Source organism: Lampris incognitus, chromosome 16, assembly GCF_029633865.1.
Source record: "Lampris incognitus isolate fLamInc1 chromosome 16, fLamInc1.hap2, whole genome shotgun sequence".
Lineage (NCBI taxonomy): Eukaryota > Metazoa > Chordata > Actinopteri > Lampriformes > Lampridae > Lampris > Lampris incognitus.
Window position 1 is genome coordinate 25,059,202 of NC_079226.1, and position 26,164 is coordinate 25,085,365.

The following is a 26,164-nucleotide window of genomic DNA, read 5'->3' on the forward strand; positions in this document are numbered from 1 at the left end:
GACAAGTCTATTTTGCACTTATTTCCCAAACAAGATTTGTGGTCATGGTACTACAGTGGTAAACTATGCCTTTAGATTTTGTTTCCATGTAATTTTTTTCTCCCCATCAATTAACCTAGGAGAAATTGTATAACCCAAGATGACTTTTTTCGATCAAAGCATCACTTACGTTAGGCAGCAGTATTTCTTCAATTTTAAGATACATCTGTTGCTTAAAATTGAAACCTTAAATGACCCCGTGCCATAGTTCAACAATATGGTCGTGACCCTTGTTGCTCCATCTCTAATTAAATATCAATAATCCCATTTCTCTCCGGAAAAAAAGGGGGGGACGGGGGGAGAGAAAATATAACCTGTGGCATAAGGGCTTTGCCAGTCAGGCCGCGCCCCTTCCACTATGATTATTTGGATAAACAGGTTGCTGCAAATTTTAAAACATTGTCCAGGGCACATAGAGCAGACAACACACCTCAGCTGTGATATAGTTTCCATACACCACAGCCTGTCGTGGGCTATTCCTCAAATGTGCCGTGCAAAACATTTGGTTTTGATATTCATTGCATGATTTTCCCCACTTTAAGGTAGAGGAACTGACAAATTACTTGTTTTATTCTTGATTGTGTCATTTATAAAACTAAGGGGCGCCCTCTAGTGGTAATAGGTAAATACGGTGGGTCTTTGATGGTCAGCAGATCTACTGGGATGAGATGGAACAACAGTCGACACCACAATACAGATGTTTAAGGGGAAAAAAGGTGACTAGTTTGGTCATTACATCAACATGACATTTATTTTAGGCAAAAAAAAAGTAGTATAAACATAAAAATGTTCATGGAAATTTAGTATCCATTACGTCAAGAAAATAATGAGTCACGTTTTATCAAATATTGATGTTTTTTTTTTTAAATAAAAATTTTGCTGAAATCATAATTTGACAAAATAAAAGGAAAAAAATCTAAACCATTATATCAAATATTAAGGGGGACACTATTCAGGTTAATAATTTCCAAATGTGGAAAAAAGCATCATATGTAATATGAAGGAGAGGCATATGTTGCATACAAATTCTGAAGCTGAATTAGGTCCACCTTAAATTTGCTGTGCAAAAGCTGTCATATTGTGGGTCTTTTTATAAAGTACACCATCTCAATATCTTGATATTCGATGGTGCCGGTGACCACAGAAACACTGAGACAAAAACAGAATACTGACGGGGTATGAAGGGAGAAAGGAAAGTGGGTTAAAGTAAAGAGGCATTACCAAATAAAGGGAAAGGGGAAGTAAAGTAAAAGAGACAATAGATGAAAGAAACAGCAGGGAAATCAAGAATTTTAGGAATGAAAAGTTGGGGGAAGGGATTTGAGATTGCACTTTTCTCAGAGGCTTCTGTTTTAGCAGCTAGCCATTCTTCTTTGCTGTGGCTACATTCATGAGGAACATGTCGCAGGAGTAGTGCAGGCGGTGGTAGATTTCTTCTGCCCTGGATCGACTCACACAGCCTCCCTTCTGTATGGCCTCGATGGAGCTGCAGAGAGAGGAAGAGTGTGGGTGGAGAGGATATAAATGACAGAGGAGAAAAGGGGTAAAAATCTACACCTCACCACCTTTACTAAATGCAAACAGGCAGTCAAATGAAAATAGGGAAAAATATTTACTCATTCCAGGGCCTCTGACCTATAGTAACATCTATCTATCACATCTTTTCATGTTAGAATTCAGACATCCATTCCATCCATTATCCAAACCGCTTATCCTGCTCTCAGGGTTGCGGGGATGTTGGAGCCTATCCCAGCAGTCATTGGGCGGCAGGCGGGGAACCACCCTGGACAGGCCGCCTGGTCATCACAGGGCTGACTGACACATAGACACACATATACACATTCACTCCTAGGGACAATTTAGTACAGCCGATTCACCTGACTTACATGTCTTTGGACTGTGGAAGGAAACCAGAGCACCCGGAGGAAACCCATGCAGACACGGAGCGAACATGCAAACTCCACATGACCCCAAGTTTGGACTACCCTGGGGCATTTATATATTTACCTGTTGATGAGCTGGTTCATGGATCTGAAGTTGTGGATCATGTTAAGGGCGTGAACATAGCTGACACAGGGCAGAGTCAGGCAGAACTGCAGCGCTCCCTGCCTGTGTTGCCCTTTGACCTCTAAGGGCACTGTGATGCTCTGGCCTTTCCGGTGCTCCAGCCGAGCCAGGTCGGCCAGTAAGGCGGCACTCTCCACAGGGCCGTCGCTCCACAGCAGGCGCACCCCAGCACAAACCAGCGCCGTCACTGTGCTGTCATAGAAACGTGTTCCCAAGAACGGACGGGATGCATCACCTGGGACAGTGTGATGGAGAATTCAGAATGGATGAGTGTCACTCTATGCCCGAAAGCATCTGCCTCACTTAATTTACAGGAAGATTTACAGAGATTTACACTCTGGGATGGTTTAAGATCATTGACATCTGAATTAATACTGTCAACGTTGTGGATAATGTTAACATATTATGTTGACATATCAACAAAGCAATATTGCAAGGCTTTCAATAAAACCACTGGGGCATCGCAACACTCATGTTTTTTTGTTTTTTTTTAATCTGTTACATATGGACCCGTATCTACACTACAATACTGATGCATACTTATGCAGCAACACAAAATGCATAGCCATAATTTTGGATTAGATACATATACATCACATCCTAAACTCTTTTGAATTGTCCTTGAAATATATGACGCCTGTATAAAAATGTAAACTGTTCCTAATCATTACGCAGTATGCAGGGGTGGGCAATCTTATCTAGAAAGGGCCAGTGTGGGTGACAGCTTTTGTTCCAACCAAGCAGTTACACACCTGTGTCTCCTAATCAAGTTCCTCAGCAAAGACTCTACTGGTTGATTAGTGGGATCAGGTGTGTAACTGCTTGGTTGGAACAAAAACCTTCACCCACACTGGCCCTTTCTAGATAAGATTGCCCACCTCTGGTATATAGTATCCAATCTCATCAAAGGTTCTGATGACTGACCTGGTTTAATGCGGTCTTTTTCCACTATGAAACAGACACGCTCAAACAGGCCCTGCAAGCTGATCACTCTCTCAGCCAACCGCTTCCGGTTCTGCATCGCGGCCAGATTCGATTGGCTGTGCCTCTCCACTGCCATGCGGTTGCTGACAATAAAGTAGCTGCTGTCCAAAGAGCAGACATGCACGGTGATGGCATGGCGCTGACGCAGGCTGCTGACAACCTCCACGCCGCTGCTGATGCATCGACTGTCTACCAAAATGGACACGCGCCCAGAAGGAGTCCCAGACGGAGAAGGAGACTCGTTTACAGAAGACGTCTGACCGACAGCCTTCTGAGACAGGGGTACTGAGGAGGAGGTGGAAGGGGTTGCCTGGAAATAAAAAGTGAGACACTCTGCAGTGAGGAAGATGTAACTTGAATTTAAAAAGTTATCTGGTTCAGTTGAAAAATCCAGACAATATACAGAGAATATACTTAATACCACTTCAAATTCATGTTTGTTGACAGCTAAGTAACCTTACACACACTAGGAATTTGTGTTAGTGGGATACAAATTCATGAGAGACAGTTCAAAGCAGCAAAAACAAGCTCATATAACAATGTGACAAACATATCTATACCATAAGGATACCTTATTTGTAACTATGTAATTCATTACGGGATGACAAGCATCTTTCTGTACACGGTGCAAAAAAGAACTAACAGTTGCAAATACAAAGTATCTGCATAAAGTTGTACTCTACTATACAGCAGAAACAATCATGGAGCAGGGAATATAGAGGGAATATGACCTAAGTGGGTGGTTTTTTGTGTGTGGATATTTTCCCCCTTTTTCTCCCCAGTTATATCCGGCCAATTACCCCACTCTTCCAAGCCGTCCTGGTCGCTACCCCACCCCCTCTGCCGAGCTGGGGAGGGCTGCAGACTACCACATGCCTCCTCTGGTACATGTGGAGTCACCAGCCGCTTCTTTTCACCTGAAAGTGAGGAGTTTTGTCAGGGGGACGTAGCGCGTGGGAGGATCATGCTATTCCCCGTGGTTCCCCCTCCCCCCCGAACAGGCAACCTGACTGACCAGAGGAGGCGCTAGTGCAGCGACCAGGACACATTCCCACATCCGGCTTCCCATCCGCAGACACGGACAATTGTGTCTCTAGGGACGCCCGACCAAGCCGGAGGTAACATGAGGATTCGAACTGGCGATCCCCGTGTTGTTAGGCAACAGAATAGACCGCTACGCTACCTGGACGCTCCCTAAGTGGGTGGTTTAATATGCAAAACAAAGTACAATTTACATGTGGAACATAAACATGATCACAGATACTGACAAGAACAGCCTATTACTTTTGTAGAAAGTGCAGAACCCTCAAGGCAGATGAGTATATGTCTTATCTTGTGTACTGCTACATGTACCTGTGGTTGTTTCCATGAGGCTAACAGGGACTCTGACTCCGTGAAGTCCAGCTGGTCAGACAGCAGGGACTGGTTTTGCAGCCTCTTGCGACACCTGCAGGAGAGCATAAGCAGTGCATGGGTTGATGTGTGTGTGTGCGCGCACACGAGCCCAGGTATGCCTGCATTCATGCGTGTTTACATGTATACATGAGTCTGTGTTTGTGTGCATATGATTGTCATTACCTCTCCTCTTGCTGTCCCTCATTTGTGAGTCTTTTCTCCCCCTTGCTCAGGGATGACACCTTAGCTGCTATGGTAGAAGAGGAGGACAGAGCATTCTGTTGCTGAGGAGGCTTGCTGGATGTTAAGTCCTCGTTTACCACTTCTGCCCTTAGGGGAATGGCAATGTCCCCATCAGTCCTCCTGTTCTTCTCTTTGACAGCCTCCTCTGTTTCCTCCTCACTGGAATCCTGTATGCATATGATGCGGGAGCGTTTGGTTTTTACCCCGGCCTTTACGTGGGGTCCGCTTTGCTCAGTCGGGGATCCAGGCCCAGCTTTAGCCCTGATGTGGTGTAGAAGAGCTCTGCGTCTGGTGGCATACTGCCTCCTTCCATCCACGTAGGAGTCCTCGGGGACAAGGTCAATGACCATTTCTTCACCTTCCTCCTCACTGTTCTCTAGCTCCTCCATATCACTGCCAACCACAAAGCTGTCCTCTGCATACGTTTCATCATCAACCTCAGGCATCTGTGAATGTCAGCATTTAGACCAAGGCTTTACTAAATTACTTGATGTTGTTGCCTCCACTAAAGTCTTAGTTTTCATTCCCGGTATTTAATAAAAATGATATGAAAAAATCCTGTCTGTGTCACACTTATCTAACCAAACTTTACAAAGTGCCTAACATTTTCTTAAAAAAGCTAAAAACTGTGTAATGATTTAAAGTTAATTACTTAATATAAATTGCACATCTTCCTCTCTCCACTTTATATTTCCTGTCTACCTCTACTGTTGTATCTAATAAAGTTAAAATATTTCAATAAATAATCTTTAATAACATATTGTTTGTTTTCAAGTACCTGGGAGAAGACGTCCATGTTGTGGCAGTTTCTAAAAGACATTTTGAACTTGCCACCAATGGCAGGGCTTCTCACCGACTTCAGGTACACGCCCTGCATCTCCGAGTCTGGCAGAAAGAGGAACAGACAGGAAGCCACAGAGTGATTGCTATGGCAGGATTCATTCTGCCTCCACAAAATGAGATAATTTAATCCATATGACAGCCAACTGGATTTAAAGACATTAGGTATAAGTTGAAAAAGTACAGCAAGCTTGAGTCAGTCACAAAACAAGACATCAGTGATCTACTGTCCAGGTAATGCAATATTTGGTCAGCGCAGTAGGATGAGTGCCATAGCTATATAATAAAAATCAATGACTTTGATAAGGATGCATTTTTCATAAATAAAGTATTTATCATCTAAATCACATAACACATAACACCTGCTTCTGGTGTGGGAAGATGGCGGTGCAAATTCCCATTTGCAGCGGCCTCACCCAGTACTGGTGTGGGAAGATGGCGGCACAAATTCAAATTTGCGGCAGCCTCACCCAGTACCCTCCATGCAGTGTCTTTGTCCACGTCTGCATCTAAGTTTGTCTTCGTTTGATGGCTGGGAAAGCTGGCGCTGGGTTGGCTGGGAGAGCTTGGTCTGCTGCATCCTGTGGGCCCAGATATTATGACCCTGCCTGGAGCTGCGCCCAAAGAGGAAACACCGAAGGCGGTCTGACAGGATGCAGAAGCGGGGCAGGCTAAGCTATCTGCTAGCCCATGCAGACCGGCTGTTCCAATAACACCGAGGGCGGTCTGACAGCGCCCTCGCCTAGCATTGACTGTGTTTTTAGTGTTGTCGTGTGGAGTGCGGGGAGGTGTGTCGAATATGTCTGGCTGGGAGAGCTGGTGTTGGATCAGCTGAGGGAGCCTGGTCTGCTGCGTCTGGTGGACCCAAGGACCACGGCCCTGCCTGGAGCTGCGCCTGAAGAGGAAACAGCAAGGGCGGTCTGACAGGACACGGAAGCGGGGCAGGCTAAGCTAACTGCTAGCCCATGCAGACCGGCAGTTCCGACAGTCATCCTGGGTTCGTTCTCCTGGACAGTGACTTTTTTTGTTGTTGTTTAGTTTGGATATATATGTGTTAGTTTGGATATATGTATTCTTGTAATTCTTGTAGTTTTTGGATATGTGTTTTTGTCTTTGTGTTGCACTGCTGTGGGCTGGGGAAAACGATATTTCGTTAAAGTGTTCCTGATTCCTGATTGCATATCCAAATAGTGAGTGGGAAGCTGATGTTAAGTGACCTCTTGGAAAGAGCTCAGCAACATACCGTTGAGTCCCTGAGATAAGACTGTGTTGTCCACCACAAAGCCTTGAAGAGACTTGTTCTGTTCTTCTCCATCCTCTTCATCAGATGACACCTCCATCTCGTCGTTCTCATCTAGATCAGCTTCCTCATCCAGGAAGTAACGGCCTCCTCGCCATGAGCCAAGCTGATTAGGAACAATGGAAAATGTCAGCAAATTCCACAGATGTCCATTAAACGGACATATTCATTAAAAGTTGACATTTTTACACAAGTGAAGAAGTGTCTTTTTTTTTAAATACTTCATGTATCAGCCAAGCATTTCTTGGCACAGTTTGCATTGACATTTTGTTCTTAAGAGGAGTCAGCAGCCTATTTTCTGTGACCTTTTTTCCTGTAATTTGACAGCAGGAATGCAGAGAGGGATGGAGTGAAAATGAGAGGAGACACAAAGAACGGTTCCAAGACCAGCAGGGGATAAATAGAGCCCCGGAGATGGGCAGTCTCAACCCCGACACCATCGCAGGGGCGCTTGTATTTCCATTCTTGCACCTCACTCGTAATGTAATTCATCAAATATGGACCAAACAGAAAATCTAATTGAAATTTGAATGAAACAAATCACACATCCTAAACTGCGCATTAATCCCAATATGTTTTCCTTCACTGTGTTCAGTGAAATGACCTCATCAGATTCAATTTAAAACAACTGCTAGGGGCAAGACAGACCTTAGATTTGCCCCCATGTTCACGAGGTCTCACAGGTCCTGATGCTCTGGTCTTGCGTGAGATGATGGAGTCATTCTGGAAATCATCGTCAGACGAAGCTTTCCCCCCTGTTTTGTCAGACTGAAAAAGAATTAGAGAGCCAAATCAGACAAATACTGTACATTCTTGTGGTGCTTTACAATAATAAGCGCTTCGGATGTCTTAAAAACCGCTGTATAAATGCAATGATTACTATTATTATAATAACGATAGATACCATGGAGGGGAAAATATTATTCAAAAAGACATATAAGGAATATGTAGATTAAGGTTCTTGAAGTCACACCAGCTGTGCTAAATGACTAAAAAAAATGTTGCAACGGTAAACTATTAAGTCAAAGAAGTTCAGAAAATCCTACTTCATTAAGGGCAACAGTAATTTTCTTGTTGACTTGCAGAGGAGAGTCTCCATTACCGAAAATATTAGACTAGCAGGAACAAAACACCATTAGACAACATACACACACACACACACACACACACACACACACACACACACACACACACACACACACACACACACACACACACACACACACACACAGAGCTGAGAACAAGAAAGTATATTCAGGTTTTTGTATTAAGTGACTAAGTTTGCATGTATGAGGATTTTGACTTTGGGATACTCAACAAAGAACACCAAGTACACAGACATAACACTCCAAAGCACAAAAACCATATGCAATAGTGACTATGTACTTATTTAACAATGCCAAAGATGGCAAACAATGAAAGAAATCAGGGAATGGCAGGTCTCTTTCATTCCCTAATCACTGTAGCCTTCATAGCTAGCCCTCATTTGATTTAGTTTTCACCAGGCTTATGGCCGACAGAGGACAAGTTTAACCTTGACATTACACAAGATTTGTACTTTGTCATTAGTCATTCACCCAAAAATAAGCCAACACGCCCGCAAAAGCCTCATGTGATCCAGTAGGTTAAAGAACCCCCTTTAGCAGTAGTAACCTAAACAAATTGTTTTTGTGTTTTTTTTGTGTAGGTTTTATCAGTGTCACAACAAAAGAATTCTGCCCCTCGAATCTAAAAAAAAAAAAAAAAAAAAAAAGGCCTGAGCAGATTGACGTTTGAGGATATTTTTAATGCACCATTGCCAAAAAAGTCCTGCTGTAAGATCTCATGACTTCCAAAACTAATTCTTTCAAGCCGTTTACGTCATAGATTTACTGGTGAGTTTAAGATTAACGCCCCAACAGATGATCCACCAGCCATGCTTTAGCTGTCAGTCAGATGGTCTAGCACTTTCCTCCACACTAGGCGGGTAAATAAAAGACTGTAGGGCAGTCCACGTTACGCCGCTGCCAAATAGTTCTAAATCATCAAGCCCCTTATCGCCATACATGAAGGCTGCTAGTATGTAGGTATTGTGGTAATATTTAGTGTATGGCTTTCACCAAGACATTGTGGAATAGAGCCAAACAACTCCACTTTAGGCTCGCCTGTCCTGGGGACACCGTTCTGGACATCTAGTGATTCATTCAGATGCAACTTTGCAAACCCAGATTTTGCCGAATGATCTTTTTTTTGTGTGGCTTTTTCCCCCTCTCTTTCTACCCAGCTGTACTTGGCCAATTACCCCACTGTTCCAAGCCGTCCTGGTCGCTGCTCCACTCCCTCTGCCAATCCGGGGAGGACTGCAGACTACCACATGTCTCCTCCAATACATGTGGAGTCACCAGCCACTTCTTTTCACCTGACAGTGAGGAGTTTAGTCAGGGGGACGTAGCATGCAGGAGGATCACGCTATTCCCCCCGGTTCCCCCTCCCCCCTGAACAGGCACCCTGACCGACCAGATGAGGCACTAGTGCAGCGACCAGGACACAGACCGACATCCGGCTTCCCACCCGCAGACACAAGGACGCGCGAGCAAGCTGGAGGTAACATGGGGATTTGAACCGGCGATCCCCGTGTTGGTAGGCAATGGAATAGACTGCTACGCTACTCGGACGCCTTGCTGAATGATCTTAGTGAAGAGATGTACTTCAGTTTTTTGTTACCACTGGCTTCACTTCCATTAAAAGTCATATTTATTCAGTTACCTAGAGATTGGCTAATAGTAAACACCAACACTTACTGTGTTGAAGAGATGTGTCGATCCCTGCATATAGCTTTAGGGATCTTCTTAAATACTCTGAGCATCATATACTGATCTTGGAGTGAAGTTGGCTAGAAACCAATTCCTGGGTAAAGTGCGAACTTTCAAAGATGTTCCCCATTATAGATATTTCTCACTGTGGAATAATGGCCTTAATTGTCATTCCCAGGCTGATGTAGAGCAACAGTTTGTTCTCTGACATCTGCAGAGACATGTTTTGTCCTTGACATGTACTGTTAATACAAAGCTATCAAGCTTCTACATTATATGCAGGCCAAGGCACTTCCTGATGATCAGCTTTATGTACAATTGTTCAGCAGCAACTGGCTAAAAATTCTTTTTTTTTTTTAATAATTGATTTGGAAGTAGTAAAGATATGTGTACTTGCTTTTTCACACATGGCTTTGGTATGTTGTATTATTTGTGGTCGAATCAGTAACAAATCCATTATATGTCACGAGTCTCGAGGTTGAATTTATCTGTTGTTGGTATTTGCTGAGGATTAGATGAAGGTTAATGATGTGCTAATAGCTAGCATGATAAAAAATGGCACAGGGTGGATATTCTTTTGCATATCACTGTGTGTATGGATGGAATACTTGCAAATCATGCGAATTTGTTTTATTTGTATCACAACAATGAACAACAATGAGCCAGTCATGAATAGATGTTGCAAAGACCAAAGCAAAACCATTTCCATATATCTATAAGCTGGTTGGCATAGCAACTGCATTCACCAAGGAAATGGTGGATGGATGGTTATTGAAAGGTCTATTAGTCTGTTAGATACCCTGTCTTGGATGTATATGCTTTAACACTAGTAATGAACTGACTATTCAAATTTGTTTTTCTCTTAGATGTTATCGTTAGTATAAAACCTTTAGACAATCTCATTCAGCATGTTGGCATTTCATTGCCATACAGCCACATCAGCTTGCGTGACAGCTTTGCAAACTTTGCATGTGCCTCAACTTTACTGACTTACCATTTGGGGTGAAGACAAGGGGTTGGCCTTGATCTGATGTCTTCTTTTATGAGCCACAACTTCATCGTCACTGTCACTGCTACACACTCCTGGGGTGAGTGGTGAGACATAGGTGTGCGCACACACACGCACACAAATGACAGGAAATCTTAACAGCTGGTTCAAGTTTGAGTAAACAGAAAGTATAACAAAACTTTAGGCAGGTTGTTACTATTCATCGAACCCCCAGGACTAAACCTACCTGCATGAATGGGAGGGCTGAACACTGGCACAAATTCCTGATGAAAACGTTTCTTGCTCAGTGTCTTCTGCCTGGCTGTGATCCCTCTCTCAGCCTCAGTGGTGAGCCCCTCCGACTGTTTACTTTTCAAGTTGGGTTGTATAGAGGAGGGGCTAGGCCCAGTCATGGAAGTCTGCCTAACATCCAGTGCTGTGATATGAGGTAGGCGAGCCCCATAGCTAGAAGTCAGAGATAAGTTCAAAGTGGGGTCCATTTCACTCTTACCTTGCTCAGACAGAGCTTGTGGTGGAGATAACCTAGACATACAGGGCCGTGTACTCTCTCTATGGACGCTGTGGCAAGGAGTGGAAGAGCCAGAGGCAGCTGGCAGAGACACTGTGGAAGCAGCGCTTGAACCCTGCTGTTGAGGCCTGGGGTAAGTGTTCATAGATGGGGCAGGGACAGTCTTTTCCTCTGCTTCATCCTCAGAGTTTTCCGGTGAATAACATAGGTCAAAGTTGACAGAGAATAAGTCAGCTGAGTAGCTGAATGACTCTGCTATGCATTTGTCTGTTTCACACTTACTTGATGGTGCTGAGAGTTTCTCCTGTATTACTCTATTGGTCTCTACTGTGTTCTGCTGTTTCCTCTCTGGATATTGCTCAGTGGTATGAGTACTTCTAATGCTGGGTATGCGGCTTGTGTTGTCCATCATGTGTGTAATGTGCATTGTGTTGACTCCATCTGTGCTGTCAGTCAAGCATGCAGTGCTAAATTTGCTCATGGAGGTACATGTGTTTGAAGAGTTTAGTGTATGTTTTGAACTATGAGTGGTATGCCCAGCACTGGGTGATGTTTTGGGACTGATGGAATCTTCTCGTGTGGGAACGTTGGGGATGGCCATTTCAATGAAGGCTTCATCATCCCCAAACAAATCAATGCTGTCATCCATGCTGGATGTACACTGCTGCAGAGCTGGAGAAGGAGACTGAGTGGGCTGGTGGGTATATGAAATTTGAGAGTTCTTTTGCTCATCCATATCATCATCTGGCACACCATTTCCATGCATTTCATGATTCCTAACATTATCCCAACTGTCTTCCCTCTTGCCCATGTCATCATTCCCATTTTTCACTTTGCTGTCCTTTTCGGCAACCCCATTACCGACTTCTTCTAGAGAGTCAGTCTCAATGTAATCGTCAACTACTTCATCGATGCCTTCCCCCCTTAAGTTTTTATTATCATTACTACTGTCATCCAAGAAGAGGTCATCCCAGCTTGGGCTGTTGGCCGCTGATCCGTCTCTGTTGTCTGGAGGTTCAGAAACTGGTGGGGAGCTGGCAGAGGGGAGCTGCCGCAGCTGCAGAAGAGATGAATCATGATAGACTTTGGCGTCCACCACCCCCAATGCATCCTCATTTGAATTGGCACATCGGGAAGCACAGTCAGAGTCCTCAATAATCAAATGATCATCATCATCATCATCATCATCATCATCATCCACATCCAGGGCAAAGTTGACCTGGAATGGCTGACAGCATTTCCTGTCCTCCAGCACTGGTTCAGGAGACTCACATGGTCTTGTGGTGGTGGCTGGTATAGGGTCCAACAAGGAAATGTCTGAGTCAAAGGCAGTCATGGAGGCTGGAACAGGAGGTGGGGACCTGGACAGGAGCTCAGCCACATTAGCCAGGATAACCCTCAGATTCTCAGTGCTTTGTCTCTCTGGCAGAAATTTGGTGGAGGAGGAAGCAGCAGAATTACATTTAGGAAGGTAAAACATGTCCTGAGTTTCAAGTTCTTCTTCTGGGCTAGGCTTATTTTCATCACTTTTAGCAACGATCTGGAAAATGCAATCTAAATTTCCTGGATCACTGACAGCATCCTTGCCTGGAGACTGGATTCCAGGATTGTCAATCTCTTCAGAAACAGTGAGACAGTCATGATCAGTGCTATCAAAGGGAGGTTGATTACTTGTAGGAAAGGGACAGATCGTCTCAGATCCTGAGTGACTGCGAATGCCATCACAGGACGCCTTGGTATAAAATTCTCCAGACAGCTGATTCTTTATCACGGTCAAGGGCATGACTAACCCCATCTTTCCTTTCTCTTCAACACCGTCTAAATCAGACAAAGAGGGGCAAGAATGTTTGTGTTTGCACTTTGTGATTTTGGGCCAGGCCTTTGTGTCCTTCTGTCTCTTTTTGTTAATGGTCTTGTCAAGCTTTCGATTCTCTGTGAAGTCAACATCAGCTTTGTGGAGGTGAGGACGCAGCTCCTGTTCATACCTACACTGTCCCTACAAGAGACGGACACACACACAGACACAGAGTCATGTAAAATCAACACATTGTAATAGAACAGGTGTCTGGCAGCTGAATCAACCTGCAGAATTGGCAACCTTTGTAAGACATGCGTCATATTAACATCTGTTAGATACCCTGATATACAACTGATATATCAACTGATATACAAATCAGTGCCTGTCACTTGGGTAGTGAAATGTGTCGGAGATTTGTTCAAAGGATAACCGATGAAAATCATTTCGCAGCCAGTCATAGAGCAGCTATAATTTTCTGATGCAATGTTCCATTTCTTCCCATTTCCTTTCAAACAAGACTCACGTGGAAATCTTAAACCAGACTCACATGGAAACAACCATGTGACATTAGACACGTCTGACCTGCCAAATCCCAGGAAAGAGAGAACTCAAATCTGACAAAAAATAAGGGTTACATAAGCTACTTGAACCACCTTTGAAAACTGAATCATAAATGTCACATTTTGCCACTCTTGCCACACCTGCAACACACTGGGCAATACAGCAAGGCATACAGTGAGGTTGTTTTACAGGGCAGCAACTCATGCAAAGTCATTCTCCATCCCTCTGTGTCAAGTGTGTGAGTGCGCGTGCACACACACACACACACACACACACACACACACACACACACACGTATGTGCAGCCACCATCAGCCCTTACCACTTGTGGCTTTGATTTCTGCGACCCATGTGACTTGAGAGTGACGTAAATAAAGTGGTCATAGACTAGCAGGGTGCCATGGAACCTGTAGCCGCAGGATGTTAGACAAGGAGAAGATAATGCTTAGTGGGCTGAAGGAGTTGGGGAGATGATACGTTATGAAACAAGAAAGACAGAAAAAGGGAGAGAGAGAGAGAGAGAGAGAGAGAGAGAGAGAGAGAGAGAGAGAGAGAGAGAGAGAGAGAGAGAGAGAGAGAAAGTAAAAATCAAATGACTGCATTTTTGTCACGTATCTCTAGTCCGAGGATGCAAAGTGCTTTACAATGAAATGAGCGCATCACAGAGAGGAGATCCCTGAATATCTAAAGAAGATTAAAAATAGAGAATGGGATAAATCTAGTATCTACCTGTCAAAGGTCACAATGGCACTACAGTACATTATGTATAAAAATACAGCCCACAGAAGGCTCCAATCTTCTTTCAAAGACCTGTGCAAACCCATGAATACATGGGCTGACAGGACCCTGCTGTGTCTTGTAACCAACAGGTCACTAAGCACAGCAGCTGAGTCTCGCCTCCCCATTCTGCCTCCATTTTAACCCTACTGCAATGAACCAGGCAGTGTACAGCAGACTGAGTGATGATTATCATGGCTGTTGTTGTATCTCTACCCGTCATTTCCAGATACATCCCAGTCAGATACAGGATGTTCTGATCCAATGCATCCAATACATGTCAACAACTACATGTTCAGATTGAATGGACCAGTGTTTTGCTTTTCTATCATGGAATCCTTGATAAGCATTTAGCGTGTAGGGTATGCTTAGCGGACTGAAGGAGTTGGGGAGATGATACATAACGCAAAAAGAAAGACAGAGAGAGGGAGAGAGAGAAAAAGAGAGAGAAATTAAAAATTAAATGACTGCATTTCTGGCGCAGTTCTCTTGTCTGCGGACGCCAAGTGCTTTATAATGAAATGACAACCTCACCGGGAGGAGATCCCTGCATTTCTAATGAAGATGAAAAATAGAAAATGGGATAAATATATACACCAGCAGTGTCAAAGGTCACAATGGCACTACAGTACATTATGTATAAAAAGACAGACCACAGAAGGCTCCAACCTTCTTTCAGAGACATGTGCAAACCCATGAAATACATGGGCTGATAGGATCCTGCTGTGTCTTATAACCTACAGGTCACTAAGCACAGCAGCTGAGTCTCACCTCCCCATTCTGCCTCCATTTTAGCCCTACTGTAATGAACCATGCAGTGTGCAGTAGACTGAGTGATGATTATCATGGCTGTCGTTGTTTCTCTATCCGTCATTTCTAGTTACATCCCAGTCAGATACAGGATGTTCTGATCCAATGCATCCAATACATGTCAACAACTACAAGTTCAGATTGAATTGACCAGTGTTTTGCTTTTCTTTCATGGAATGTTTGCTAAGAATTTAGCGTGTAGGATCTTGTGTCAACAAGGTTTAATAGTTAGTAATCAGGAACACTTTGTCAATATCATTTCTCCCACCCCATAGCAGTGCAACATAAAGACAAAAACACATATCCAAAAACTACAACAACACATATATCCAACTAACATATATATCCAAACTAACACATATATCTAAACTTAAAAAAAAAAATCACTGTCCAAGAGAATGAATGCCAATTGATGACTGTCGGAACTGCTGGTCTGCATGAGCTAGCAGTTAGCTTAGCCTGCTCCGCTTCTGTGTCCTGTCAGACCGCCCTCGGTGTTTTCTCTTCAACCACAGCTCTGGGCAGGGCTGTGGTCCCTGGACCCACCAGATGCAGCAGACCAGGCTTCCTCAGCCGATTAACACCAGCTCTCCCAGCCAGACACCTTTGACCAGAGGTGGACAACCTGGCTTCAGAAAGTAAAAGTCCTGCCACATATTTGTTCCACCCATGCACTACACCAGCTGAATTTAGCCAGGTAAATCACCTTGTTTAGTGAATGGCTAGAACAAATATATGGTAGGACTTTTACTTTCTGAAGCCGGGGTGTCCACCTCTACCTTTGACACACCTCCCCGCACTCCACACGACGACGTTAAAAATATAGTCAACGCTAGGCGAGGCCGCCGCCAGACCGCCCTCGGTGTTATCGTAACTGCCGGTCTGCATGGGCTAGCAGTTAGCTTAGCCTGCCCTGCCTTCACGTCCTGTCAGATTAACACACAGTTAAAATTCAGCCCCAGCTCAATACCTTCAGGAAAGTTCAGCTAGCTGCAGAGGTTCTTAACGAGTGCAATCAACAATTTTCTACCATAGTGTGTGACTCACTCCTTAATGCACCAAAGACAGTGACCCCTTTATCCTCCAACATTAAAAGAGACACAGTAGGAGTGCACATGTCCATGGGCTCTGGGAAATGTTTGGAAACTTGTTTTGAGATTCAAAACAGGTGCAGGCTAATTAGTTGAACACTTTGATACATAGCATGTATCTATGTATAAGATCCGTGGAGCACTAGGTGCTTAGGTGGATTAAAGTGGGGGTAGGCAATCCTGGGTGGAAGTTAGCAAGAGCTAGCTATACTTTAAAAACATATTACAGAAGAATCCACCCCCTTGCTTCTGTATAAATGCCTTGTGAATGGCAAAATGATTGATGGCAAGTATGGACTAATGGTGATGCCGGCTTGCAAATAATTCTACTGATTGGCTAATAAGGGGTGGGTACAGAGAACATTTTCAGTCTCTTTTTAGGCGGCCATAGAGACTGGATTTTTTTTTCTTCCTCAGTGCAACTACTTAATTGATGCCTGTCGGAATGTAGAAAGTGCTAGACCAAATATTATAAAAAGTGTTCTGAATTAAAATCGCTGATAGCCACTTTAATTAGTTATACCTGAACAGAGGGTTCAATAGGTATGACTTCAGGACAGCGCTAGAGTGACGTTTTGTGTGATTAGCAAATGAGAATGGTAAACAAACTACAACAAAGGCAGAAATACCATGGATCCCTTATTCTTTCATATTGGACTGAACCTGTTTCATTGTACACTACATGTTTGCCTTGTTCAAACATTTGAATAGATACAAAAGAAAAACAGCCACATAGACAGCCACAAGCAAACAATTATAGAGCTACTATATTTCATAAAGTATGAATGAATGAATCAACTAGGTCCGTTGATTTTTCTGTGTAATCTGAATGAGCGGGCTGTTGTTCTTACTATGCAGACTGAGGACGAATGTGGGGGGAGTTGGGAAAGTTGTAAGAGGAAAAACAGGAAAAGGAATAAAACTAGTTCATCACAGGAATCAGATGTGGTCTGCATGGGCTTCCCCGCTAGAGAGACCAGCGGGAAATGGCAAAGATAATGAGAATAGGCAACAGGCAATCAGAAAGATTTTAAGCGATTTTTAAAATGAAGGAAGGGCATACAGGGTTTAGTTCATTCAACCCTGTTCGGCTCACTAAGACATTGAAGGAAGAGCTAGGTAAAATTCTACATGCAAGGATTCTGGCAGATGGGAAGCTACTTGTATTTTGTAGGTCTGCTGTTCAGTTGGCCAAAACTGTTGCACTGAAGGTGATAGAGAAGAGGCAAGTGGAAGGCTTGTTCCAGGGAGTAAGGCTGGTATGAAAAGGGTGATCTATGAGGTTTCGCTTGAAATCTCTATGGAGGAACTGGTTGGGGTCGTTAATGGTGCAAGGTCTCTGAGTCTACTCGAATAAGAGTTTTTCTGAATGGAGCTAAGTCTGACTCAATGGTTGTGGTGTTAACTTTTCAGGACGATGCCCTACCTGAGCAAGTGTTCCTAGGGTGCTTGCCCTTTAAAGTTCATCCACATGTGAAAGCCACCCTTGAGGTGTTTCAAATGCTAAAGGTATGGCCATACTGCAGCTGCATGCTCAGCAATCGGAAGATGCGGAAGATTTGGGGATGAGCACGAGATTTCTGACTGTAAGGAAAGGGTGACTAAATGTGGTAGTTGTGGTGGAGGGCACAGGGACAGGGAGATTAATAATAGGGTATCTTCTGCTGAGGCTGTAAAACAGGTTGCAAAATGTGGTGAGGCAGATCAAATGAAGAAGAGAGAAGGGGAAAGTCCCCATCTGGTAAGCTGTGTAACAGAAGAATCAGTGGTGGTGAGTATGTTTAATTTCCTGGCTTTTATTGTTGAACTGCTGTGCAACGTGAAGCAGACCAGAAATAATTCAGATGTGGTAAGACGTGTGGTGCAGGCTTCTGAGAGGGTTCTTGGGATTGGAGGGGTTGAACCAACTATCCCCATACCTATGTGTTCTCAAGACAAAGGAAAAAAAATCATGTGGAAGATGATGATGATGATGATGATATTTACACTATTAACGTTTTATTTCTCCAGTGGAATGTCTGGATGTGGATGCCTTCAAAGAAAAACCAAAGTTAATATGTGTACAAGAGACATGGCTGAAATAAACTCTGAATTTTGTAACACTGGGATTTGTTTGTTTATATAGAAAGATCGAAATATTTCTCGAGGGAGGATGTGCAGTGTTTTTAAGAGAAAAAAAATCCAGTACAGGAGAGTAAACGTAATATCAGAGCTTGAATGCGTGGTGATAGAAGTATGGAGTTCAACAGGAAGATTCCGGGGATAATTTTTTATAATCCTTGTCCCCAGTTAGATATAGAGACGTTAGATGGAATAATGGCTCAAGTGTGGTCCCCAATGGTGTTGGCAGGAGACCCCACCCCTTTTTCTCCCCAATTGTACCTGGCCAATTACCCCACTCTTCCAAGCCATCCTGGTCACAGCTCCACCCCCTCGGCCGATCCGGGGAGGGCTGCAGACTACCACATGCATCCTCCGATACATGTGGAGTCGCCAGCTGCTTCTTTTCACCTGACAGTGAGCAGTTTCACCATGGGGACACAGCACGTGGGAGGATGAAGCTATTCCCCCGAGTTCCCCCTCCCCTCCAAACAGGTGCCCCGACTGACCAGAGGAGGTGCTAGTGCAGCGACCAGGACACATATCAACATCCGGCTTCCCACCTGCAGACACGGCCAATTGTGTCTGTAGGGATGCCCGACCAAGCCAGACGTAACATGGGGATTTGAACCGGCGATTTATGTGTTGGTAGGCAACAAAATAGACCGCTGTGCTACCCAGATGCCCATAAATTAGGAAAACAGAAAACAACTCACCATCTCACAGTGGTTACTTTTTTTTTAACAGAACAGGTAACACTGGACAAAACTCAGCCTTACAAAAAACAAAAACAAAGCAAATTAAAAAAAAACCATCTGAGCAATTCAAAAAAGTATTCAAAAGTTCTTAAATCTCTTGAGTTGCCGAACAAACACAAACATACAATATTCATGTACCTTCACATTCATACACAAACACAATAGGATCATACACACATACAGTCTTGCAAACACACTCTTTAGAGGCAGACATACAAGTGGAACCACACACACAGACAAACACAGCATTGAAACTTTTTTCGCTTTTGCCATCATCTTCGTCATCATCATCATCAATATCATTATTACTGTCGCATAATGTTTTATTGAAAATTCTTTCTCCCTTTATTCTTTTTTATTCATTTATTCATTCCTCAACACATTTTTTCTTTATTTTCTACCGACCATCCTTTTGTTTGTTTCTACTATTACTGCTGCCACAAATAACTGATTCAAATACTTTTATGCCTACATTCACCCCAAACAGCTGCTCCCCTAGAACAATCCTTTACCACACATCATCTCCAGGCAGATCTACAGTTAGTCTTTCTCATTTCTAAATTCTAAATGTTGTTTACCTGTATCCACCCCTGCCTTCATATCTGTATGTCATTCCCGTGTCTTTGTTGTTGTAAATAAAATAAAGAAAAAACAAAGCAGTGAACAGCAATTATCATGACATTACAGTATTTTTCAATGAGCTGACCGAATGGCTGTCAAATACATTTATTTTTACACACTCTTAAGAATAAATGAAATAAGCGTCTGGGTAGCGTAGCAGTTAATTCCGTTGCCTACCAACACAGGGATCGGTGGTTCGAATCCCCGCGTTACCTCTGGCTTGGTCGGCTGTGTCTGCGGCTGGGAAGCCAGATGTGGGTGTGTCCTGGTCGCTGCACTAGCGCCTCCTCTGGTTGGTCGGGGTGCCTGTTCGGGGGGAGAGGGAACTGGGGGGAATAGCGTGATCCTCCCACGTGTTACATCACCCTGGTGAAACTCCTCACAGTCAGGTGAAAAGAAGCAGCTGGTGACTCCACATGTATCGGAGGAGGCATGTGGTAGTCTGCAGCCTTCCCCGGATCAGCAGAGGGGGTGCAGCAGCAACCAGGAGGGCTCGGAAGAGTGAGGTAATTGGACAGGTACAATTGGGGAAAAAAAGGGGGGGAACCCCCCCCAAATAAATAAATAAATGAAATAAAGCAAATTTGTTTCAACAAAAGATTAACATCGACTCTGCACATACAATTAATTAACGAGATTTAAATAGGGGTTGGACATGTCAGACATGTCAAATATACTTAACAAGCACAGGGTGATACAGGTTGAAAGGTCTTATAGGTTCAATATGTTTTTTACAATGTATGAAGGGGCGGCGTTTACGAAGGTTGTCTTTTTTGACAACCAACTAAAACCAGTTTGATGCATCTAATGCGAGGGTGAACCAAGCCTGACACGGTCTGAGATGACGTGTAACCAACAGAAGGACATTCACAGCGGTGCAAGCACAAATAAGTCCAAACAGATGGATTAGATGCACAGATAAAAAGAGAAGCCCCTCTTCTAGTCCACTTTCCACCTCTATTCTCAGCAAACTGTTTCCTGTCTGGCTCTTTTTTTCTCAAATATCTATTTTCTTTTTTAAACGATCCCCCAACGTTCTTCTTCCCCAACTTCAGTTTCTAATTTCATAGGTCTTTTCTCTTCTTCTCTCATCTCCTCTGATCTCCTAAGTCCAGTGCTGTGTGTAGATCTAGGTCATCTTGGCCTGGCCTAGTTTGAGCTTCCTGTGTTTGTGTAACAGTTCGGAGAAGCGTTACGTAACCAAGGGGGAAGAGACCCGCCTGGCCTGTGTCTCCCTTTGTCATATAGGGAAACAGAAAAAAAGCGGCAGAGGTGGAAAAACAGAGCAAAGTTTTGCGCACGCCCAGACTGAAGGTGGTCTCCAATGATGAGGGGTTGGCTGGGGTGGGAGACAAATCAGGAGGGTAAAGGGTATGTTGAGGGGCTACCAAATAGAGAGGAAGATTGTCCTCACACCTTTATGCTTTCTTTCTTTTTTTTGTTTGTTTGGGTTTTTTTTCCACCTGTTTTTTCCCTAATTGCATCTGGCCAATTACCCCACTCTTTTGAGCCGTCCCGGTCACTGCCCCGTCCCCTCTGCTGATCCGAGGAGGGCTGCAGACTACCACATGCCTCCTCCGATACATGTGGAGTCGCCAGCCGCTTCTTTTCACCTGACAGTGAGGAGTTTCACCAGGGGGATGTAGCGCGTGGGAGGATCACGCTATTCCTCCCAGTTCATCCCCTGAACAGGCACCCCGACCAACCAGAGGAGGCGCTAGTGCAGCGACCAGGACACATACCCACATCTGGCATCCCACTCGCCGACACAGCCAATTGTGTCTGCGACCAAGCCAGAGGTAACACGGGGATTTGAACTGGCGATCCCCATGTTGGTAGGCAACGGAATAGACCATTGCGCTACCTGGACGCCCCACCATCTTTATGCTGTCTGGTTCACTCCCCTCGGTCCACTGTTTAAGAAGTTACTGGGGAAGGAAAGGGGTATAAGTGGGAAGCCCTTGACCTGAAGAAATTAAAAAAGGGCTTAAGTTGGAGACCAGATGAGATGTCTTTAAGTGAAATACAAACACCTGCTACCAACTATGCAAGTACAGACATAAGAGGCACACAAAGACACACACAATAAGGTTCATTAACTTATATCACACTGATTTCTTCAAATGTTGAATATCAGGGGAATATCAGGGTCAGAGCCAACCAGGCAAGTAGGATGCAGTAGATAGGATGTCTTCGCAGAATGCGTGTGGGGGAAAAAAAACAAGTGTAGGTCAAAACCTAGTGTATAGCTGGACCGTGTACGGTCAGTGTCTGAAATTGTGGCCAATTTGTTACATGGATAGTCAGTGGTAGTGTTTATAATGTGAATTCCTGGATATTGATACTCTCCATATCCCATCAGGGAATATTGTATATGCCCTGATGCCCATGCCCCCAGCTATGGGTTAAATGGTGCCACTGCCTAGTGGTTACCTTGGGGGAGGAATAGGCTACGGGAGTAAACCCCTATAGAAAAACAAAGTCTATAGTGCTGTTGTTTTTTGTTTTTCTTGCCCTTTTTTTGTCTGTTTAAGCGGGAGTATTGCTGGCGTCGTGTGTGGCTGCCGCTTCTCCTTCTTGTAGCCCCCCTTCCCATCCACTCCTGTATGTCTGTGTTATTTTTATCTGTTGTCTTGTTTCACCCCGTTTATTGTAAAGCGACTTTGAGTGTAAGAAAAGCGCTATATAAGATTGATTTATTATTATTATTAAATGTTCCATATTTTTCCTCCATACTTGGAAAGACACTATTCTCTCGTTTAATGGTTTTCATAGTGCAACCATGAATATCAGGACAATTTCTCTTCACTGTATGGCACACCGACCAATCTGCATTGGCAAAGATTACACAATCAAAATTTTAAAAAAATTATGAAATTCTATTATGTTAAGCCATTTGTTTTATGACTTTAATGACTAATTAATTTATGTGTGATTTTACCCTCTATCTGGTCCTCTTAGCCAGTGGTTTTTTGTTTTCACAGGTGGCCCTCTTCTATTTTCCCAAATATGGCCAAAATGACCCAATTCAACATCTATACAGGAAAAAAAAAGAAAAAGAACAGACTATTGACTTGTTCAGCCAATAGCCTTTTTCACTATAATCCCTGACCCAATTATCAGGATTTGGGCAATTTTCAAGCTCTTATCCATGGCACGATTTTGTGCAATAGGTGGTGAGATTAAGGTCTAATTACCTTCGCTGGAACATTCTTTTCAGAACACACTTTCAAAGCTATGCAACCTGATCCAGAATTTTGAACGTGATAATGTTTGTTATTTCAAGGAATAGCCAACATGAAATGTAAACACAGTGTATAAATTTTACACAGGAAGCAATGGGAGAGTCATGGGTTAAATGACAGCATCCCTCTGCCCATCTATCTCAGCTGCAGAAAGTAACACACAGCTCAGACAACATGCTGGTACAGTACAGCTTATCAAGATCCTTTGTTGAAAACCTGCACATATAGGTATATGTCTTCAAAAAGTGTGCCCACTGAAAACGAGTGTGAGCCATTGAAGATAAATATGAAATTGTGTAGGCAAAGTTGACCAGCCTGTGATGTGCTGTTAAAAGAAAAAAAAAACCAAAACTTCCAGATTTTTTTAAACTGGCCTTTTTGTAATACCTTATTTTCTTCATCCTCTAATCAGTTTCTCAGTTGTTTGATTTTTTATTTGCGAAACGGCTTTGCACAGTCTGTTTCTGAAAAGTGTGATATGCAGTTAATCTTGTTTTTGATTTGATTCAACAATAGGCAGTTCACTGATCAGAGGGAGGATCTTGCGGCTTTGTTGATAAATCTGATTGCTGACAGGAAAACAAGATTTCCAACATCCACAAAGGAAGACTGCAAAAGACCCGTCTACGTACTAGGTCAGCAAACAATAAAACAGATATGCCATGAGCCTGAGGATTTAGAGATTGTGAACGCTTCCCAAACTTTTTCCTGTGAGTTGATTTGATTATTAATTTGATAGCTGAAAATTACACAGCCGACCTTTATTTCATAAGTGTCTGGGGTATGACAAAAAAAAACAAAACAAAACAAAACAGTGAATGTAGATACACTTACTTGCATACATCATCATGTGAACAACACACTCGGAGGGCATTGACATTTCAGTTACACTTACACTGAGTGAAAATGGAGAATGGCGTTTTCAATGAGTCTTATTAACATCCAGTTTGTGCTGCGGTAGTGCAGTATAGATAGGGTATTATGTGCACCATGCTTGTTGATATATTTTTTTCTGTTTTTCTTGTTTCTATTTACTTGTTAGTTTTTTTTTTCTTACTAGAGCTTGAGTGTCTAGAACCCAATGTCCCCTTAGGGATGAATAAAGTATTCTGATTCTGATTAAAAAGATGAAAGGATGCAGCGACCAGGACACATACCCACATTCGGCTTCCCACCTGCAGACGGCCAATTGTGTCTGTAGGGATGCCCGACCAAGCCAGAGGTAACATGGGGATTCAAACCGGTGATCCCTGTGTTGGTAGGCAACGGATTAGACTGTTATACTACCCGGACGCCCCTCTTTTTTGATTTTTAAGCAAAACTACAAGAGTGCATAATATGCAAACTAGTTCAGAGGTTTGCAGTACTTTTGAGGGTTGTTTTGTCAAAGGGTTGGAGACGATAGGTTATTTCCCCGGCCTAAATGAGCTGTAGCCCATCAAGTTGAGTTTTGCGTAAGAAGCAGCAAGCTGAGTGGTTAGGTGAGTTTGGCCTGCAGCTTCATAAACAAATCTTTAATGCATTGACTTATTCATGGAACAACCAAAGATTTGAAATACTGACTCTTTAGTTGGTCGTCATTGGCCGTGCACAGGTTTTCGAGAAGGTAGGTATACTCTGGTTCATACTGACCTCCAGCACTTGAATTTTTCAATGACTACTATCCTTTGATCAGAAAACTGAACATAATTTTAAATCGCCAACCATTTATTACCAGGTTTTTTTGGTGAGTGTGCACAAGATCTTGGGGAAAGTGAAGTGGGTGCAGAGAACACACACTCCACCAACGTTTGCAATGTTCTCACCTCATCTTCTTCTCTCATGCCGTCAATGAGCTCCATCACCTTGATGAAATGGTAACAGCGGAGGGAATGGTCCACAAAATGGGTCGGAAGTGCTCTGTTCTGCCAGTGTCTCCACTCCCACAGAGACAGCGTTCTGGATGGTGGGCCATTTTTGGAGACCTCTTCCTTTCAAGGTTATTAAACAATTATCAAAATCAGAAAATTGTTAAACTCAAATGTGCACTGACAAGTACAGATTTAAATGTTTGGCAAACTGGATGTATAGGGGATGCTGAGATACTTGCAAAAGAAGGAAAGGAGAAAAAGAAAGAAAAGAAAGATAAGAAAAAGGGAATGTCAACGGTTTACCTGAGGTGACTGGTCATTTGGAAGAGACATGAAGTGTGATTGTCTCAGTGTTGGATGAACTTCATTTTCCTCCAATTTCATAGTAGATTCCCACTGGGAATACTCTGTGGGGCTGAGAAATCCATCCGGCTTTACACTGCTCTGCTGGACTACTGCAGGACAAACACAACAAATAAACACATACAGCAACCAACAAACGCACACACGCATGCACACACACACGCACACACAAACAGATGGTCACAAATTGACCCCCACCTTGCAGAATAATCCAAAGTTACCACTGTCTAACAACTGACCCAGGTTTTGAGGGTGGATGAGTGAGCCTAGTCCTTCAGTATGAGACCTTCGCCCCTTGATGGTTCGCCTGCTGCTCTCCTGGTGGGCAAACTGGCCACAGGTAATATGCATCTTGTGCAGGGTGGGGTTCAGCTCTGCAGGCAGCATGCGGGGACTGTTCGGGTACATGTGGAAGCTGCTCTTCTTGCCGATAATGGACTTGTACACACTGCGCTTGTTGCTCTGGCTCTGGTTGTAAGTCTGAGAAACAGATGAACAAATGAAAGGTATCTGAATAATTAAGTAAATAAACACAGTAATTTAGATGTAGTTTGCTTCAACTGTTTGAGCCTGGCTGAGACTGAGCCTGGGCCCGATAAACAAAATCACACCCAGATATTTTGGGTCAATGTAGCTCAGATGGATTAGATGATTTTCTGGGGTTTAAGAGTTTGAGTGCCCAGTGAGGCAAAACCATTACGTTGTGCTCTATTAATTGTTGGTAATCTAGTAACAAACACCTAGCGCATTACACATAGGCACTGAATAAGTGGAGTGATACACATGGGCTGTTGTCCATCATATGTCAAGTGTGTCAGAGGCTTCTGTGATACTTTGTTAATTGTCAATAAAAATCAATAGTTAAAGCACAGTATTAGAATGTGGGTTAATTTCTCACAGGGATCCTCAATGCTAAAATAAGTAAGCACCTATGGAACTGCATGTGTTTTACATAAGCGCCTCCATCAAATAGCTTATATTATCAATTTTCATCGCTATATATAGAACGCTATA

The 26,164-nt window shown here is 43.4% G+C and overlaps 1 protein-coding gene across 1 annotated transcript in view; it reads right to left on the bottom strand.

Annotated features, from left to right (window-relative positions):
* Positions 1–863: 863 nt before the first annotated feature.
* The window catches only part of fancm (FA complementation group M), a 78,728-nt gene continuing 53,427 nt past the window's right edge, over positions 864–26,164 (bottom strand). The window contains exons 11-23 of the mRNA XM_056295394.1: positions 25,390–25,630; positions 25,091–25,239; positions 24,743–24,907; positions 10,896–13,173; positions 10,655–10,743; positions 7,517–7,636; positions 6,812–6,974; positions 5,507–5,613; positions 4,669–5,174; positions 4,444–4,537; positions 3,031–3,400; positions 2,047–2,341; positions 864–1,525 (exon numbers count right to left, since the gene is read on the bottom strand). Of these exons, the coding sequence (XP_056151369.1) occupies positions 1,399–1,525; positions 2,047–2,341; positions 3,031–3,400; positions 4,444–4,537; positions 4,669–5,174; positions 5,507–5,613; positions 6,812–6,974; positions 7,517–7,636; positions 10,655–10,743; positions 10,896–13,173; positions 24,743–24,907; positions 25,091–25,239; positions 25,390–25,630 (4,704 nt within the window). The 3' untranslated portion in view covers positions 864–1,398. The remainder of the gene's footprint in view (positions 1,526–2,046; positions 2,342–3,030; positions 3,401–4,443; positions 4,538–4,668; positions 5,175–5,506; positions 5,614–6,811; positions 6,975–7,516; positions 7,637–10,654; positions 10,744–10,895; positions 13,174–24,742; positions 24,908–25,090; positions 25,240–25,389; positions 25,631–26,164) is intronic.